This window comes from Panthera onca, chromosome E1, assembly GCF_046562875.1.
Source record: "Panthera onca isolate mPanOnc1 chromosome E1, mPanOnc1 haplotype 2, whole genome shotgun sequence".
Classification (NCBI taxonomy): Eukaryota; Metazoa; Chordata; class Mammalia; order Carnivora; family Felidae; genus Panthera; species Panthera onca.
In genome coordinates, this window is record NC_138352.1 from 12195804 (window position 1) to 12212584 (window position 16781).

General features: G+C 51.8%; 1 protein-coding gene across 4 annotated transcripts in view; it reads right to left on the reverse strand.

Annotated features, from left to right (window-relative positions):
• The window catches only part of TNRC6C (trinucleotide repeat containing adaptor 6C), a 142858-nt gene that overhangs the window by 14216 nt on the left and 111861 nt on the right, over positions 1–16781 (reverse strand). For 3 of the 4 annotated variants that reach the window (XM_078438089.2, XM_078438087.2, XM_078438086.2), the window contains 7 exons: positions 12999–13141; positions 11433–11582; positions 9844–9990; positions 8144–8263; positions 5103–5186; positions 4639–4870; positions 1325–1492 (listed from right to left, as the gene is read on the reverse strand). In XM_078438089.2, coding sequence (XP_078294215.2) covers positions 1325–1492; positions 4639–4870; positions 5103–5186; positions 8144–8263; positions 9844–9990; positions 11433–11582; positions 12999–13141 — 1044 coding nt within the window. The remainder of the gene's footprint in view (positions 1–1324; positions 1493–4638; positions 4871–5102; positions 5187–8143; positions 8264–9843; positions 9991–11432; positions 11583–12998; positions 13142–16781) is intronic. The other variant, XM_078438088.2, reaches the window with a different exon arrangement.

Genomic DNA, 16781 nt, shown 5'->3' on the forward strand with positions numbered 1-16781 from the left:
GGGCGTTCTTGGGCCTCTGAGCCCTCGCGGCTGGGCGCCGGGCCCTGTCCCTTTCAGAGGTACAGGAACAAGCACACTCGATTTGTCCAGCACTCTCTAAGGATAAGTGACTATTTCGGTTGGTGCGTCTGTGAAAGACTGAAATTGTTTTGTTTTTTTAAGGTTTTTATTTTATAATTCTCATTTTAAAAATTTATTTTATTTTACTTAGTTTTGAGACAGCGCAAGGCGGGGAGGGACAAAAAGAGACAGGGACAGAAGATAGATCTGAAGCGGGCTCCGCGCTGACAGCAGCGAGCCCGACGTGGGGCTTGAACTCCCGAACCATGAGATCATGACCTGAGCTGACGTTGGATGCTCAACCGACTGCGCCACACAGGTGCCCCTAAAGATTTTATTTTTAAGTAATCTCTACATCCACCGTGGGGCTTGAAGCCACAACCCTGAGATCAAGAGCTGTAGGCTCCAGGGGCGCCTGGGTGGCTCAGTGGGTTAAGCATCAGACTCCGGCTCAGGTCATGATCTCGCGGTTTGGGAGTTTGAGCCCCGCGTCGGGCTCTGTGCTGACAGCTCGGAGCCTGGGGCCTGCTTTGGATCCTGTGTCTTTGTCTCTCTCTTCCCCTCCCCCGCTTGTGCTCTGTCTCTCTATCAAAAATAAATAAATGTAAAAAAAAAGAATTAAGAGCTGTAGGCTCCAACAACTGAGCCAGCCAGGTGCCCCAAGACCGAAATTCTTTATAAAAAAAAATTTTTTTTTAAATGTTTATTCCTTTTTTGAGAGAGAGAGAAAAAAAGAGAGAGCGCAAGCAGGGGAGGGGCAGAGAGACAGAGGGAGACACAGAACCCAAAGGAACTGTCAGCACAGAGCCCGATGCGGGGCTCGAACTCACAAACCGTAAGATCATAACCTGAGCCGAAGTCGGACGCTTCACCGACTGAGCCACCCAGGCCCCAAGACCGAAATTCTTTAAGAACCATGAAGTTTGTCAAGTTGGAAGTCTACTGTGTTTTTTTTTTATTGAAAAAATTTTTTCTCGGTAGATAGACAAGTTTTCTTCCTGAAGGATACAGATAAAACTAAACAAATATTTAGGCTACGGTCCACGTTCTCACTGCTCTGGGGCATCTTCAACGACTGGGTTTGTGGCGAGCGGGTGGCGGCTGGGGTTTCAGGAGGCCTGACTGCAGACCGGCTGGGGTCTTACGCACCCACGGACGGAGTATTCCGTTCTAAAGGAATTCTCAGGAAAGAGCTGCAGCGTGAGTGAGAAAACAAGCACGCTCTGCAACCGGACGGCCGGCGGGGGCACCGGCTCGGACGTACCATGCTTGCTGGGGTTCTGGTCGAGGGGAGGAGCAGCACCGGGCAGGTTGTCCATCGGGTTGGGGTGTGTCCACTGAGGGAGGCGGGACTGGGACTGAGACGGGTCCTTCACTGACAAACCGCCAGTCATGTCCATGCTGCTGACATTCATGTTTGGGTTCAGTCCAGCTAAAAATAAAAACGCTGTTAGGATGTGCCTGCTCGTCCTCTAAATTTCACTACCTTCTAACGCCCTCCTGGAGAACCCATCCGAGTCTCAACTCGTAGCCAAATACTTCAACTTTTAATGCTGGTAGAGAGAAAAGCTATTTGTCTTTCTAACAGCATCTATTTCCAGGAACGTTATTCCTGAATTAAGGTGAAGTGGAAACGAACAGTCTCTGATTAAGTAAGACCAATGACTCTTTCCACTTGGCTCATTTCAGAGCTGAACATGGTCCTGGAGCTCCTCAGAGCCCACTGAGAGACAGGACGCGTCCAGACGACTAGGACAATCTTAGGGAAGCTCCCCGGATCAGGACAGCTCTTTCGGAGTTCTAGACGGGGCTCTAAAGGACCACCTAGAACAAGGCTGGTAGGGGTGATTCAATTCCACTTTTAGTGACCTTGCTCTACAAAAGTCTGCCCTTCAGGAGGTTAGGAATTAAACACCAAATCCCTTTAAGGACCCGGCCCGTTTGAGAGTGTGGGGCCGCCACGTGCCCCCAGCTGGAAAGGCATGCCCATTCTGGGTTTTTCCGTAGAGCCAAGAGCACGTGTGGTCGGATGTGGCCGCGCTGTGCCAGGTTAATAAAGAGAGGTGAGGAGGATGGCAACGAGGCCGCAGTGAAGAGCCCCCGACGGGGGCACCCGTTATGGGCCGGACTGAACGCGCGGCTGGGAGAGGACAGCCAAAAGAAGCGCATCCCAGTACGTTCAGACCGTTTCCTTCCCAGACCAGGCAGAAGTGAACCTCGACTCTCAAGCAAGGTATCGAACGCCTCTAGTTTTAACTCGAAATCAGCGTCTGCAAACTCACATGCCTACGGGAGCCAGGTGGGCGTGAGGCGGGCCTGCTGGGGAGGGTGACGAACCCTACAGGGCTCGTCCCGCCTGAAGTGCCTGCCGCTGGTGCCAGCCAGTGGCAGCCATGGGGCGGGCAGACCCAGTGGAGCCACTTGAAGAGAAGCCAGAAGTCACCTTCATTTAAAAACCTCCGATTTTGAAATTTTGGCAATTAGCACACACACACACGCACACACTTTGTGGATGGAAGAAAACCCCTGTGTGTGTCAGGGGCTGCCGGAAGGCCACCCTCACTTTGCACAGATCTAGTCGGCCGAGGGGATGCCCGCTCACTCGTGGACGCCCCACAAGTCAGCGTGACCGCCCGGGACGCGCCCCTTCCTCCTCACTGAAGTCCCCGCTCCTCTGAGACCCAAGCGGAGACCCTGCTCCGGTTTCTCCTTCCCCACGAGGTGAGCACGTGCCCTCCCTCCTCCGAAGCGCTGTCCGGGAAGGTTAGTTTTTGTTACTCTACGCCCGATCTTCCCGTGTGGACGACAGATTCCAGCAGTCAGCAAACACTGGAGCGAGGAGACGCTGTGGATGGGGGAAGGAAGGTGGATGGAAATACAACCGCTGAAGAAAAACGCCAAGAACCAACCGGATAGGCAACTTTATACAAGATTATCAAAATCATTTTTCATCTCATTTTGAAGATTCACTGTACTAATTCTTTCATTTGCCCCGAGAAAGAATCTGTAAGAGTGAAGACTGACGTACTTTGTTCCCCAAAAAGAAGATCAGGAGGCCACATGGACACTAGGAGGCTGAAGCTGAAGCATTCTGGGATACCAGACAGAGTGGAGTTTGGTTGTGAAGTAACAGTTCCTGAACCAGACGTGCCTCTGTCCGGCTCACATTCCAGACGGGCTTGTTGCATGCTGGGCACTGTCCTGAGAACTTCATGTATTAACTCACTTAATCTTTAAAGGACCCCAGGAGGGAAGTATCCCTACTTTATTTTTTTAAAGTTGATTTTTGAGAGAGAGCAGGGGTGTGCAGCTGTGTGCTGGGGGTGAGGAGTGGAGGAAAAGGATCTTTCTTTTTTTTTCTTTTAAGTTTACTTATTTATTTTGAGAGAGAGAGCGTGGGAGGGGCAGAGAGAGAGAGAGAGAGAGAGAGAGAGAGAATCCCAAGGAAGCTCCACACTGTCAGTGCAGAGCCCGACGTGGGGCTGGATCTCACAAACCGTGAGATCATGACCCGAGCCGAAATCAGGAGTTGGACACTTAACCGACTGAGTCATCCAGGCGCCCCCATATCCCCCACTTTAGATGAGGAGCTGAGGCAGAGGGCAGTCGGGCAAGCCACACAAGAAGCGCTGAGCCAGCCCTGGTGGTGGGTGGGCCAGCTCCCGGGCCAGGCCTCGGCTACCAGACTACCCAGCTCCGTGCGATAAAAGGCTGTGAGCGCGGGACAGTGAGGAAGGGGTGGAATGATCACAGTGGGCATTCATCAGTTTCATATTAAGGACGCACCACACCGATCGTATGTCAAGTGGACAGTGCTCACACGATTGGGATTTATGGCTCTTTTGAGAGTACTGTCATGGAAAGGGACGCCATCGGCCGGGAGCAAATCCAGTATCATGAACTGGCTTTTGCTCGTTCGGATGTGCATTTCCCGGGTCACTGATTCCCTTTGTCCCGTAGCCTCAGACTAACAGCCACCTGACAGACGAACCTGAGAGCTTTCACCAGTTTCTGGCTTCTTCTAGCAAACGTTTCACGCGCCATCAATTTACGGACAGATGCCTCCCCGCGACATTTCCTCGGTACGGCCTTCGGTTACGTGACCTGTGCCCCCTGGCTAGCTTGTGAGACCCGGAGGGCGGCCCCTGCCTTCTGTTCACCTGTGGGTTTCACGAGCACGCCTCCTGCAGGCGAACGAACGGGTCAACACATGCATGGGGATTGGGTGGATGACACGAACCCCTTTCCACACCACAGGACGCGTAGGGACAACCGTGGCTTTCCAAGAAGTGCCCGATTTGTAAAAACCTGAACGCCTTTACTAGCAAAACTGTTAGAGACTCACCCTGCGGTCAGGGTGGAGGACGGCGGCTGCTAAAGAGGAGGAGACCGGGGATAGAACTGGTTCAACAGCGGAAGTGCGGGAATTCTGGAGCTTCCACCGGGACGGCCTTCAAAGATTTTATGCTTAAGGGTATCCGTGGCCGCGGCGAGACCCTGCTCTGCGGCACAGCCGGCGCCGCTCCCCCACCGAGCGGGCCCGGGACCCAGCGCCGAGCGGCCACGCCGGGGACTCACCGAGAGGGTAGGGAGCAAAGGTGCCGGGTGAAGACTGCGGCTCTTTGGTCTGCAGGTCAGGCAGGCCGGGGGCCTGGGGGTGAGGGGGGAAGCTGTCCATGGCCGATTTGCCTGCAGAGGGGTGCAGAGACAGGTGCGGCGGGGGCGGCGGCGGCTTCACGAGCAGGGCCTGGGCCAGCTGGCGCTGGTGCTGCTGGATCTGCTGTTGCAGGTTAGTGATTGTGCGCGCGACCTGGTGGCAGAGACGCGGATTCGAAGGGGTCCCCAGGTGGCGCCCCTCGCTTGTCCGCAGACCCGGGGCGTCCGGTCTCCTCCTCCCAAACCCAGGGGACCGCGGCACCGCTAACAGGGGCGGCCCGGCGGGCGGAAAGTCAACGACGGTGGAACGGCCGGCCACCTGGCGTCTTCCGATCGGGGAAGACGGGAGCCCGCGAGTCCGGCTGTGCCCTCCGGGTGGCACCTACTTGCTGTTCCTGTTGTCTCACGGGTCCGGAAACGCTGCGCTGAGCCTGTAGCATCTGCTGCTGGATTTGTAAACGTTGGTATGCCTGTCGAGAGAAAACAGTTAAGATCCTGGAAGAAAGTCGTCAACGAGCGGTTCCGCCGTTGCGTAGTAGTTTAAAAAAAAAGGCAGAAAGCGGCCAAGATTCGTGGTCCCCTGACCGTGCTGCGGTTTAAGCCTCCTGTGAGGCAGAGCGTTTTTAAAAGGAGAAATGTCTTCCCCAAATCCTTCCAGCGCGTGGAGTTTTACAAAGTACTTCAGCCAGTACCCACCTCCCACCCCCCGCCCCCGTGCAGGGTAGACAGTGAGGTCTGTCTGCAAATGGTTTTTAGTTGATGAAGAGACCAAAATTCTTCTTGTTTCTTTATTTATTTTGAGAGACAAGGAGAGAGAAGGGGAGGGGCAGAGAGAGGGAGAGGGAGAATCCCAAGCAGGCTCTGCACTGTCAGCCCGGGGCCCGACATAGGGCTTGGAACTCACGAATCGTGAGATCATGACCTGAGCTGAAATCAAGAGTCAGATGCTCAACCGACCGAGCCACCCAGGTGCCCCAAGATCAAAATTCTTCTGCTTGAGTCCTACCAACTAAAAATAAAAACAAATGATGGCAAGATGAAAAACCAGGGGTGTCTGGGTGGCTCAGGCTGAGCACTGACAATGCAGGTCCTGCCTGGGAGTCTCTCTCCCCACCCCCTCCTCTGGCCCTCCCCCACTTGCACACGCACATGCTCTCTCTCTCTCTCTCTCTTTCAAAAAGAAATAAATTTGAAAAATATTTAGAAGTGCCTCCTTAATCTGTGAATTATAGAGAAATAAAATACTTCACTTAAGTGAATCCGTAAAGGCCCTAAAAACCTCAGAGTGCACCAAAACCGATTTTTACCGATTATTTTGAAAAAAAAAAAAAAAAAAAAAAAAAAAAAAAAAAAAAAATTAAAGGGGGACCTGGGTGGCTCAGTTGGTTAAGCACTGACTGGCTCAGGTCGTGATCTCACGGTTCATGAGTTCAAGCCCTGCGTCGGGCTCTGTGCTGACGGCTTGGAGCCTGGAGCCTGCTTCCGATTCTGTGTCTCCCTCTCTCTCTGCCCCTCCCCCACTCACGCTCCGTCTCTCAAAAATAAATAAACTTTAAAAAAATCAGTAAAAAAAAAAAATTAAAAACAGCATGCTTGGTTTTAAAACAGAATACATGAAACGTAATTCAAGATTTTCCTGCAGTTTCCGCCATCTTCCCATGCTCTCACGGCAGTGTGAGTGAATGTCCTGGCAGATGCTCTCGAGAGCACAAACGACGCCGGAAAGAGAGGCAAACACCTAGCTTAGCAGGCTAGGCCCTGCTCCAAAGTCACCGTGTGGTGTCTGACTGTGATGACGAAGCACGGTGACGGCGGCCAATTTGAGATCACTGATGCTCACAGAGTGGGGAAAAGTGCTGTGAGCCTCCCGGGCGGAGCGACCAGCACCAGACGTGATGCACAGCCCAAACATCTAGAAAGATGGCCAAGCAATCTGCTCCCGTCCTGCCGTTTGGTGTCACGGTGCCGACCGCCTCAGCGGGCATCGTGGACCAGGGAGAAGCAAGGTGAAAACGCACCAGAGGGAAGATCCTGGGATTCTGCTTCTAGAGATGTGATACATACGTGTAACTAAAATGCCTCCATGGGAAAAAAGAAAAGATTTTCTTGAGGTCTTTCACACCGTAAGGGGCAATAAAAATGACTGTATGAATAAGAGACTCTAGAACATCAGTACGATAATCAGATACGTCTCATGTCAGAATACAGCCACGTCTTCAGTGTTACCAAGGAGCATAACGCGATTTTCCTCTACAGCAAGAGTTCTAAATAATACGCTTTTTACGTGTGTACCTGATTTTTATGGTTGTTTCCTTCTTTGTCATCTGAGCTCAGCTTGGTAGTAAAAGCACTAATCCTGTGCGCTTGAACCACCCACCCTTGGTGCCTTCGGGTCCTGGGAAGCCTCACCCCCACGCCGCAAGGTGCCCCCATTTCCCATTTTAAGGACAAAGAAACTATCTCTGAGAGTCTGTCACGGTCACGACCCCCCTTCCAGAGCTCTGTGTCCTCCCCGACACCACGATTTGTCTCGGGGCACTTGTCTCCTCCCGTCCCATGCTGCTCCTTACTGGGAAGCTGACACTCAAACTGGCTAGATGGGAGTCTAACAGACAGTAAAGGCTTAGGGCTGAGAGGGCCCAGGGCTCTCCTGTGAGGAAAGGTTTCGCATCAATGCCTTTGTCTATCGGAGACTTTTTTTCCTTCCTTCATGAATCCTGGTCATTTTCTAGGAGATGAAGCTGTTGGACGAGACTTCCAAATAAACCAGGTGTCAACATATTAAAGAAAGAAAGAACACACTTGGTCCTTGGGCATACACAAATGCAGTATGCCTTCATACGTGACACGTGACCTGGCGTTTTATAGTAAAAGTAGAAAGACTGTTGACAATTAAAAATTTAAGACCTGTTGAACTGTAAAGCCTTCCAGAATTATTAGGCTACATCAACCTTTCTCAACAGGGGTTTCGAGAGAGAATTAAATCCTAATCTCCAAAGCATTCTACTGTATGTCATGAAGTAACTTCTCTTTTATGCTTCCAAAAGAGTATTCGTGTATACCATCCTGAAGAATTTAGAAAATCGTCAAGCGTTTCTTGTGTTCTGTGGTCCAGACGGGAAACTCTGGATGAGAAAAGCTAGCTGAGACCCCAAGTTTGAGGGCATGCCTGACAGTAAGACCTGGACGACTCCGTGAAGGGACCAGGGAATTTACAAAGCTAAGGAACAGCACCCGTAAGTGAAAAACTTCCTCATTTTTTTAGTGGTCCACAAATTTTAGGAGGGTCTCAATGAGCCTCCCTGACATGGAGAAAGCGTTAAACCAGCTACTTGTACGGGTCAGGGTGTGTGGCTGGCAGAGCTACGTGAACGTCAGGGGCGCACACTTGCTTAGTTCTAGAAGTTGAACGGATCTGTCCACTCACCAGCTGCAGCTGATAGAGCTGGTTCAACATCGTCATATGCTGAGGATTGATCGGCGAGGTCAATAGTGCAGGGTTGAGACCAATGTTTTTTGCTGCAAACTGCAAAAGCTGTGCTTGAACCTGTTGGACACAAAGGATGGCGTCAGGTGCCTGTGCAGCTGGTCTCTCAAGGTGCAGACTCGTTGATGAGTGACACCTGTCTCAAGGATCAACTCCAAAGCCACTGACAAACTCCTGGACGTTCTGCCATTGCAGTTAATGTGCTTCTGTGGGAAAGACGCACGGGAGGCAGGCAGGCAAAGAAGAGAAAGCCTTCCTCCTCCAAACGCCGCGGTCACGAGTGGAGCTGCTCGGGCTCCGGGGGACCCCCTTGCAAACATATCTCACGTTCTGTCACCACAAAAACAGCCGGGCACGATTTAAGGATTGGAGACCGTGGACGTGGGATCTCGGAGAAGTCGCACCCACTGGCGGGCACCGTGCCACCCCACGGGAGGGTCTCATCGCAGGATGGGCTCTGGAAGTGGTCCACCCCGGCTCTGCCGGCCTGAGCCTGGACCGTCAATCCGCCCTTCTCAACGGGACGGGCACCTCCGAGGCTGGGAACCAGGTGGGGCCCGGCACCGGGGATCTCAGTGTTTGCCACTAGGCGGCGGGTATGGGCACGGGGTGGGGGGGGGGGGGGTGGTGACACGCACTTGGCCGAGTGTGGGAAGCCTGCTGCCCGCCACCCGGGCCCAGGGCCCAGGGCCCAGGGCCCAGGTGGGGCCGTGGGGCTCCCTGCTGTCGGGAGGGGCCGTGGCAGAGCCGCCCCACAGCCCTGAGCTGCCGCCTCCTGCACGGCCACCCGAGAGAAGCAGATGCCTGTCTGGCCTGAGCTTCTGCCCTCTGGGGTCTCTGTCAGAGCAGTTCGCCCCGTGTCCTGATGAATGAATTTAACTGTTACTTGACCTGCATTTCAGCCATCTCGGCTCAGGGCACAAACGTGGGTTCAATTACTTGTGGGGAAGTAATTACTTCCAGCTAATTCTATAACTTATTATCAGTATCTATTATTGAATATTTTTACGTGGGAAAAGACCGAAACATTGTAATGAAAAATTCGGTGCGAAGAGTAAGATTATGGAATGTTACTCAGTAAGTAAACAATATTAAAATGAAAGAATCCATATGCTTTTGAGCTACACAAAACAGTAGTAACAATCTCTTCCTGACTTCCGTTTGACTTCTTTTTTTATTCTTAAGGAATCTCTGTGGGAAGCCTGGTCTAATACGAAGTAACGGACTTAACTAAGACGTCTGTGACGTATATGGTCTGACACACGATCCCGTTCATCGGCCACTAAAGCATTACTCGGTCCTTGACTGCTCCCACGTGGCCCCTCACGTCCTAAGCAAAGTGCCAGCTCGCCACCTTCCTCTCCCAGCTAGGACAGTGCATCGGGCTCGTCTGAACAGCTGTCAAGAGCAGGACACAAATGGCAGCCTGGTAGCGAGGGAGGCGCCTTTCCACCCGGCACGACGGGAGGACCCCCGCTCGGCGCTTCCAGTGGCCACGCCGGTGGCCCTGGCAGCCTCCTGTCGGGCGGGCGGGGGTGAGCCCGCCCTCACTCTACAGCGGTGACATGGCCATGGCCCAGGCGTGCGTGCGTGCGTGCGTGCGTGCGTGGCCTTGCCCGGAGCGCGGGTGCGGGCCCCACCTGAGGGGATAGAAACGGAGGCACTTGAGCGCGGAGGCTGGGCTGGGAGGAGCTCAGAGGCTGCACGGGCGGCTGCGGCGGCTGTTGCATGGTCCTGGCTTGTGCTGCTCCGCTGCTGCCGAACACACCCAGATTGCCACTCGGGATCTGCAGGGACACGGGAGGGACCGGGGCGTTAGGGCGCCGGCGCCGCGGGAGCTCCGGGGGAGGCCCCGCCTGCCTGGCCACGAGAGCCAAAGCGTATCTACTCCCCCCTGCACCGTGAACTTCTACCAAAGTGAATTTCACAGACAGTTTTGTTCGGCCTGGTTACAGACGACGGCCGACCGGCCCACGAGGCCTGCCTGTGTTTCCAAATCGCAGAAGCCACACGACAGTGCCGGCCGGAAAACGTCCCTGGACAGGACTATCCCGTCCAGACAAACCCTGATAATACGGTGCTATGAACCACGGCCACGCGGAGCCACTGGGTTGCTCTATTTCTGTCACGGGAGACCTGTGGTGACGCAGGGTCGTCAGGGCGGGGATCACTAAGCCGAAGACAGCGACGTTTTCAAATAGGAAACAGAAGTATAATTTCAACAAAAGCCAAAGCTGAAGCTGAGTAAAAGGCCAGATCCTGGCAGGTATCTGTGTGTGAGATCTCATCAATGCATTTTAGGTGTCCTTCCCGCTTCTCTGGGGCGAGTCAGCGGCCAGGCACGGGGGCTCTCTCCCATCACCCCGCCTGCAGGGTGGTTACTTGTCAGACGGCAGGTCACCCGAAACAGGCGTTGCACTGCACTACCACCGGCATCAGTGACGTCAGGCCGCGAGGACCACACAAACAGGGACGCTGGTGGCAGGAGGCGCCGCTGACCGTCACCGGGGACAGCAGGTGCGCACGTGGCCGCCTCACGCAGCTTAGCCTCCACCTAGAGAGGGGTCTCGGAGGTGGGTGCGTGTCAGCCTCCTGCGTGAGGAAACCCAGGAAAAGGAAGTCCTAGGAAAGCCAGGAAAGCAGGTCATGTCTTCCAGAAGGACAGGGAGAGACAAGTGCCAGGGAGCAGCAGCCAACGCAACTCTCAGTCTTCCCTTCCCTTCAACTCTCAGTTCCCTGTCAGGTGAAAGCCTGACAGGGACTTTCCCCTTCCCTGAGCGTCAGAGAGGGAGAATGCCAACACGACTCTCTGGAAGCCAGCGAAATGTCACCTCGACTTCAGGGCAAAGCAGGGGAAAAGGTGGTGTTTTCTCACAGACCAATGTATTTCCAGTTTTGAGGCCAGGAGAAAGGACGGCACCGCCTGGCTCCATGAAGGAGTCTAGCGGTAGGTCAGCACCAAGGGCACTGAACTATGTGTTACTTACATGTAACAATACGATCTGGAAGCATTTCCCTTACTATGGTTCAATCCCAGGAGCTGGACTCCACTCCTGACACCTGCACGTTACCTGCAGGATGATCTTTCTACTCTCTCGGCTACCTTTTCATACGTGATTGTATCGTGAAGTATGGGTATTCATTAAAAATGGGACAGTTTGTGGCTCAAACACATTTTTTTAGAGGCAGGTGAAACAGAGACCGCGCTGGCTTTCTCCCACGGCCTTACCTGTCTAGAAGAATTCAAGTTTTGCATGCCCAGCCCTGAGGCAATCCCACCCAGGGCCTGATTAGGGAGTGCACTGTTTGAAAGGGGGAGCTTCAGGCTTGGTGAAGGCAAAAATGGTGAAGTCGTGGGCTCTTCCACCAGGCCGCCGTCCTGACGGGAGAAACAGAGGGTGAGCTGTGTGCAGTGTCCATCCACAGAGCACAAAGCAATTTCCCAAGGGCGTAGAGGCGTGTGGATGGTAAGGAATCAGGAGGTCAAAACAGTGTGGGCAACAAGAGAATGGAGAACAAGGGCCAGAGGAAGAGGGGAAAAGCAAAAGAGAAACCAGACTGAGACGCTGCTTTCACTGTCAACGATTATTCCGCAAGCACACACGGTAGCTTGGGACGCTCTCATACACAACCGACCCCGCCCAGGGGCAGCAGTCAGGAGGACGACGGAAACATTCGCAAAAGCCTCATTTAGAAAACGGTGTACAACCGTGTTCAAGTAAACCCGCTCCTTCCGAGAAGTCATCATCGAGGCTCTAGGTGTACATTTGGTTGGATTCTGCTGACACTCAGCTGTTTTTGACCCGCAAACAGCAATTTTGTGCAGTTTAAGCCAATAACAGGGTAGGTTACAAAACAGACTCTTACCCTGTTATATTTATTAAGGTCACGTTATGGACCAGGCCCTTTGCAGATCTATTTTTTCTAACTTCCCAACAAACGTGTAGCAGTATTCCACATGTTAAAGGTAAGGAAACAAGTCAGCGTCCCATCCTGAGCCAAGTGTAAATACAAGATACTAAGTTAAATTGGAATTGCGCACCGCTCCTCCTGGGCCCAGCCTGGCCACAGCGTTCGGCAGGGGGGCGGGCGGGAGGGGACCCTGTTTGTTTAAGAACGGAGGCGTAGTCTCACCTCTGTCTCCTGTGAGCCTGTTTTTTGTTTTGTTTTTAAACTTGTCCTTCCTTGCTTTAATTTTATTTCCAAGGTTCAACATTCTGATTCAATTTCGTGGGATGCTGTCCTCGTCTCCCTGTGAAGTCACACCAGTCTGGAGAGGGGGCCTCGCCATGGGACGGTCCTAAAAGGACCGAACCGGTGTCTGGACACGTGACCCACCCCAGGGGCTTCTGACGGACTCCTGCACGAACTCTCAAGTGGCCGAGCTGACCTGGCCAGACACGGGCACCTGCACAACCACTTCAAGTCTCTTTTTCCGAGAGTAAACACATAACATCATTTCCAAGGGGAAGAACTGTGCGTATAAAATAAGACAGTGAAACAGAGATTTGAAGACCCTTGTTACTGGGCAAATGGAAGCAGACAAGCCAGCCAGGTTGACCCACTGCGAGGAAAATCAGTTTTCAATTTCAGTATTTTTTCTTAGTCACATCGCATGAAACACGACACCATCTCTTTTGAGTTGAACATTCATACGTATTTTAAAAAGTGGGTAAAAGTCACTTAAGTATTGCAGCCCAGCAAGTATTTGATCCAGCTTGCATTAAGGACACGGTTAAAATGAAAAGTCCCTTGTGTTAAAAACAAACAAGCAAAACACCCCCTAAATTCATACCTTGTCAAGAAAGGTGGGGCGGTCCCCGGAAGAGTCTTTGGAGACTGGTGGGCGGCAGCCAAGGGCTTTGGTGACCCCTCCATTGTAGTCGGTCACTCCCAGTCCACGCCTGTCCACGTCCACCTTCTTTTCCAGCAGGGCGCCTGGGGCACAGCAAACAGAGGCAACAGTTACCCAAATGCCCGAGGAGCATCAGTCAGGAGCGCCGAGCTCAAGATGGGCGCCGGTGGGAGCCTCTCAACCTCCCGGAAAACAGGGAGGCTGTGGTTTTGCTCTCGTGAGCCCCGACAGTCTGCAACCGGGCCCCGGGCCGCTCCGAGTCCGCCCTCCCTTCCCCTCCTGGGAGGCACCCCGTTCTCCACACGGCCTTCCCCGGCGGGGTCCTCAGGACCCTGCCCCGATTATCCTGTTTAAAACGGCTCCGCTGACCCCCCGCAGCCGTCGGTTTCCATTTCCCACGCCCCCGTGAGGGTTCTTCCAGACGCCGGGGACACAACGTCATACGAGACAGACAAGGTTTTCGCCCTCATGCGCTCTCCGGCCAGCGACTGGTTTCGTGTGGCTACCTGTGACTTTGTGCCGTCTTACAATTCTAACCGGGTACAATGAACTTCTTCAAGCTCACACTGAACCGATGGGTCATTTCTGTCCTGGCAGCTTGCACCACAACAGTTCGGCACCTGCATGGAACTATCAAGTCGATCTTCCTATTCACGGATGCCGCATCTGTGCGTTCACCGACTGGCTACATTTACCTGTAGCCCCCAGATCAGAACCCGTGGCACTTCTGGGGTCGTCTGTGGACACGCAGGGGATGGCGAAGAGTCCCGGCTGCCCGACACACGCGTTCTCGGCTCAGACCAAACAAGATGCTTCTCACTCGGCTCCCCTACAGCAACAAGTGTCCCTCTGTGGTCTATTTCGCGCCACTGTTTTCAGTTTTGTTCTCTTTGTTGGCGGTTTCGGCGTTGGAAGTGGTCCCCAAGCACAGTGCTGACGTATGCTGTAGGGCTCGTGGGGGCAATGAGGCTGCGCCGTGCCCGATGGAGAAAACACGTCAGCTAAGTGTTGTTCAGGCAGGAGCTGCGGTGCTGTTGTTCAAGCTCAATGTGAGTGAATGAACGATACGGTGCATCCGGCAAGAGGAAGAGAACAGTCACCCATTTGTACGTGAGGCTGCCCAGAAAGAGCTAAAGCAACATCTACCGTGTGCGATGAAGCTATGGAAAGAAGGGAAGAGTGGCTAACTTTTTGGAGTCACAAGATGATGACCGATTTTCGAAAGGTGTAGCCGACAGCACTGGATTCAGTGTGGACGGCCAAAGAGATCTATGGTCACAGGACCCAGGGTCGGGAAAATGCTAGCTCCTTCTAGCCAACGTTTTACTATAAAGATACACGGCATCTTTGTGAGAAATATGTATTAAATAAGGTATCTTTAGCCAGAAACGCACATAAAGGAAGGTTATGTACGGACTGGTTGACAAAAATGCTGTGGCTTACAGGAATTCGACCCTATTGTTTCCTGGAGACGAATAATGAGAATCAGCTACATTTTCCATGTAAATATCTAACAGAATTATTGTTTTACTTATTTATCTTTTAACTGGATCAATTTGGCGTGTAACACTGTATAAGCTTAAGGTGTACATGTTACTGGATAGACCTACATGCTGTAATAGGATGGTCCACGTAGCCATATTTTACCCTGTTACATCATCATACTACAACATTACTGTGCGCTCAGCGTGCCGTGAACTGGATCTCTGCAGCTTATCTACTCCTTGTTACAAATTCGTACCCTGAAACACCATTACTCACCCCCCTACCCCTGCTCCCCGGTAACTGCCATTCACGGTTTCCCGTGGGGTTTAACATTTTAGATGCCACATACAAGCGCTATCGTACAGAACTTGCCTTCCTCTGATGTGCTTAAGATCTGTCAGAATGAAGGATATGTTGCAGACTGAAGGATACTCCCCTTTCTCGTGGCTGAATCATATTCCGTTGTGTATATATGCTGGCATCTTTTCCACGCGTTCATCCGTTCGTTGATGGGCGTTTGGATGGTTTCCACTCCTTGGCTGTTGTGAATAATGTGATAAACATGGAAGCGACTATCTTGTCAAGATCCTGTTTTCCTCCTTTGGGTAGATGCCCGAACTGGAATGGCTGTGCCGTACAGTAAGTCTTCTTTTCGTTTTTGGAGGTACCCCCGTATTGTTTTCCATGCCAGGTGAACAAATTGACGCTCCCTCCAACATTGCAACAAGGGTTCCCTTTTCCCTATGTCCTCGCCGGCACCTGATGTCTCTTATCTTCTTGAGAAAAGGCATTCTGACAGATGTGAGGGGAGACCTCACTGTGGTTTGGATTTCCATTTCTCTGATGATCTTCACGGATCTGTTGTCCACTCTGATGTCCTCTTTGCAGAAATGCCGATTGTTATTTTATTAAAAAAAAATTTTTTTTTTAACGTTTATTTAGTTTTGAGACAGAGAGAGACAGAGCATGAACGGGGGAGGGTCAGAGAGAGGGAGACACAGAATCGGAAACAGGCTCCAGGCTCTGAGCTGTCAGCACAGAGCCTGACGCGGGGCTCGAACTCACGGACTGCGAGATCACGACCTGAGCCGAAGTCGTTCGCTCAACCGACTGAGCCACCCAGGCAACCCCGATTTAGTTATTTTAATCAAACTTTTTTTGGGTCATTAGTTTGACTGATAGATCCATAGATTTTGGATATTAACCCCTTATCCAGTACATGGCTTGCAAAATTTTCCTCCTGTTCTATAGGTTTTTTCATTTTGGTGCTTCTCTTGCTGTGCAGAAACTTCTGAGTTCGATGTAGTCCTCATTTGTTGACTTTTCTTTTGTTGTCTGTGCTTTTGCTGTCCCCCCCCAGTTATTGCCGAGACCAATACTGACAGGCCTCTTCTTTAATTTTCTTCTGTTTTTGTTTTGCTTTGTTGCTTAAGCCTTTGATCCATTTTGAATTAATTTTTGTGAGTAGTGTGAGACAGGGGTCCAATTTCATTGTTCTGCACGTCTCTCCATTTTTCCCAGAACCTTTTGTTGAAGATACCATCCGTTCCCCAATCAGTACTTTTGGCTCCTTTGTCAAATACTAGTTCACTGTATATGCTGGGGTTTAATTGTGGGCTCTATTCTGTTCCACTGGCCGAAGTGTCTAATTTTTTTTTTTTTTAAGGAAGTTTTAGACCCAACGTGGGGCCTGAACTCACAACTCTGAGACTGAGTCACATGTTCTACCAAATGAGCCAGCCAGGTGCCCCAGACTGTCTATTTTTGCGCCAGTACCACTGTTTTGATTACTGTGGCTTTGTAGTACAGTCTGAAATTCAGAAGTGTGATATCTCCACTTTTGTTCTTCCTTAAGACCGCTCTGGCTACTTGGAGTATTTTGTGGTTTCACACACATTTTAGGATTTTTGTCTTTTCTTTCTTTCTTTTTCTTTCTTTCTTTCTTTCTTTCTTTCTTTCTTTCTTTCTTTCTTTCTTTTAATATTTATTTTTGAGGGGGGAAGGGGTAAAGAGAGAGGGAGAGAATCTCAAGCAGGGTCCCCGTTGTCAGGCAGAACCCGACGTGGGGCTCGTTCCCACAAACTGTGAGACCATGACCTGAGCTGAAATCAAGAGTTGGGGTGCTTAACTGACTGAGCCAAACAGGTGCCCCAGGATTGTTTTTGTTTCTTCTACTTCTGGGAATGCCTTTGGTTTTTTGATGGGGACTGCTTTGGGTAATATAACCAGACTAACAAT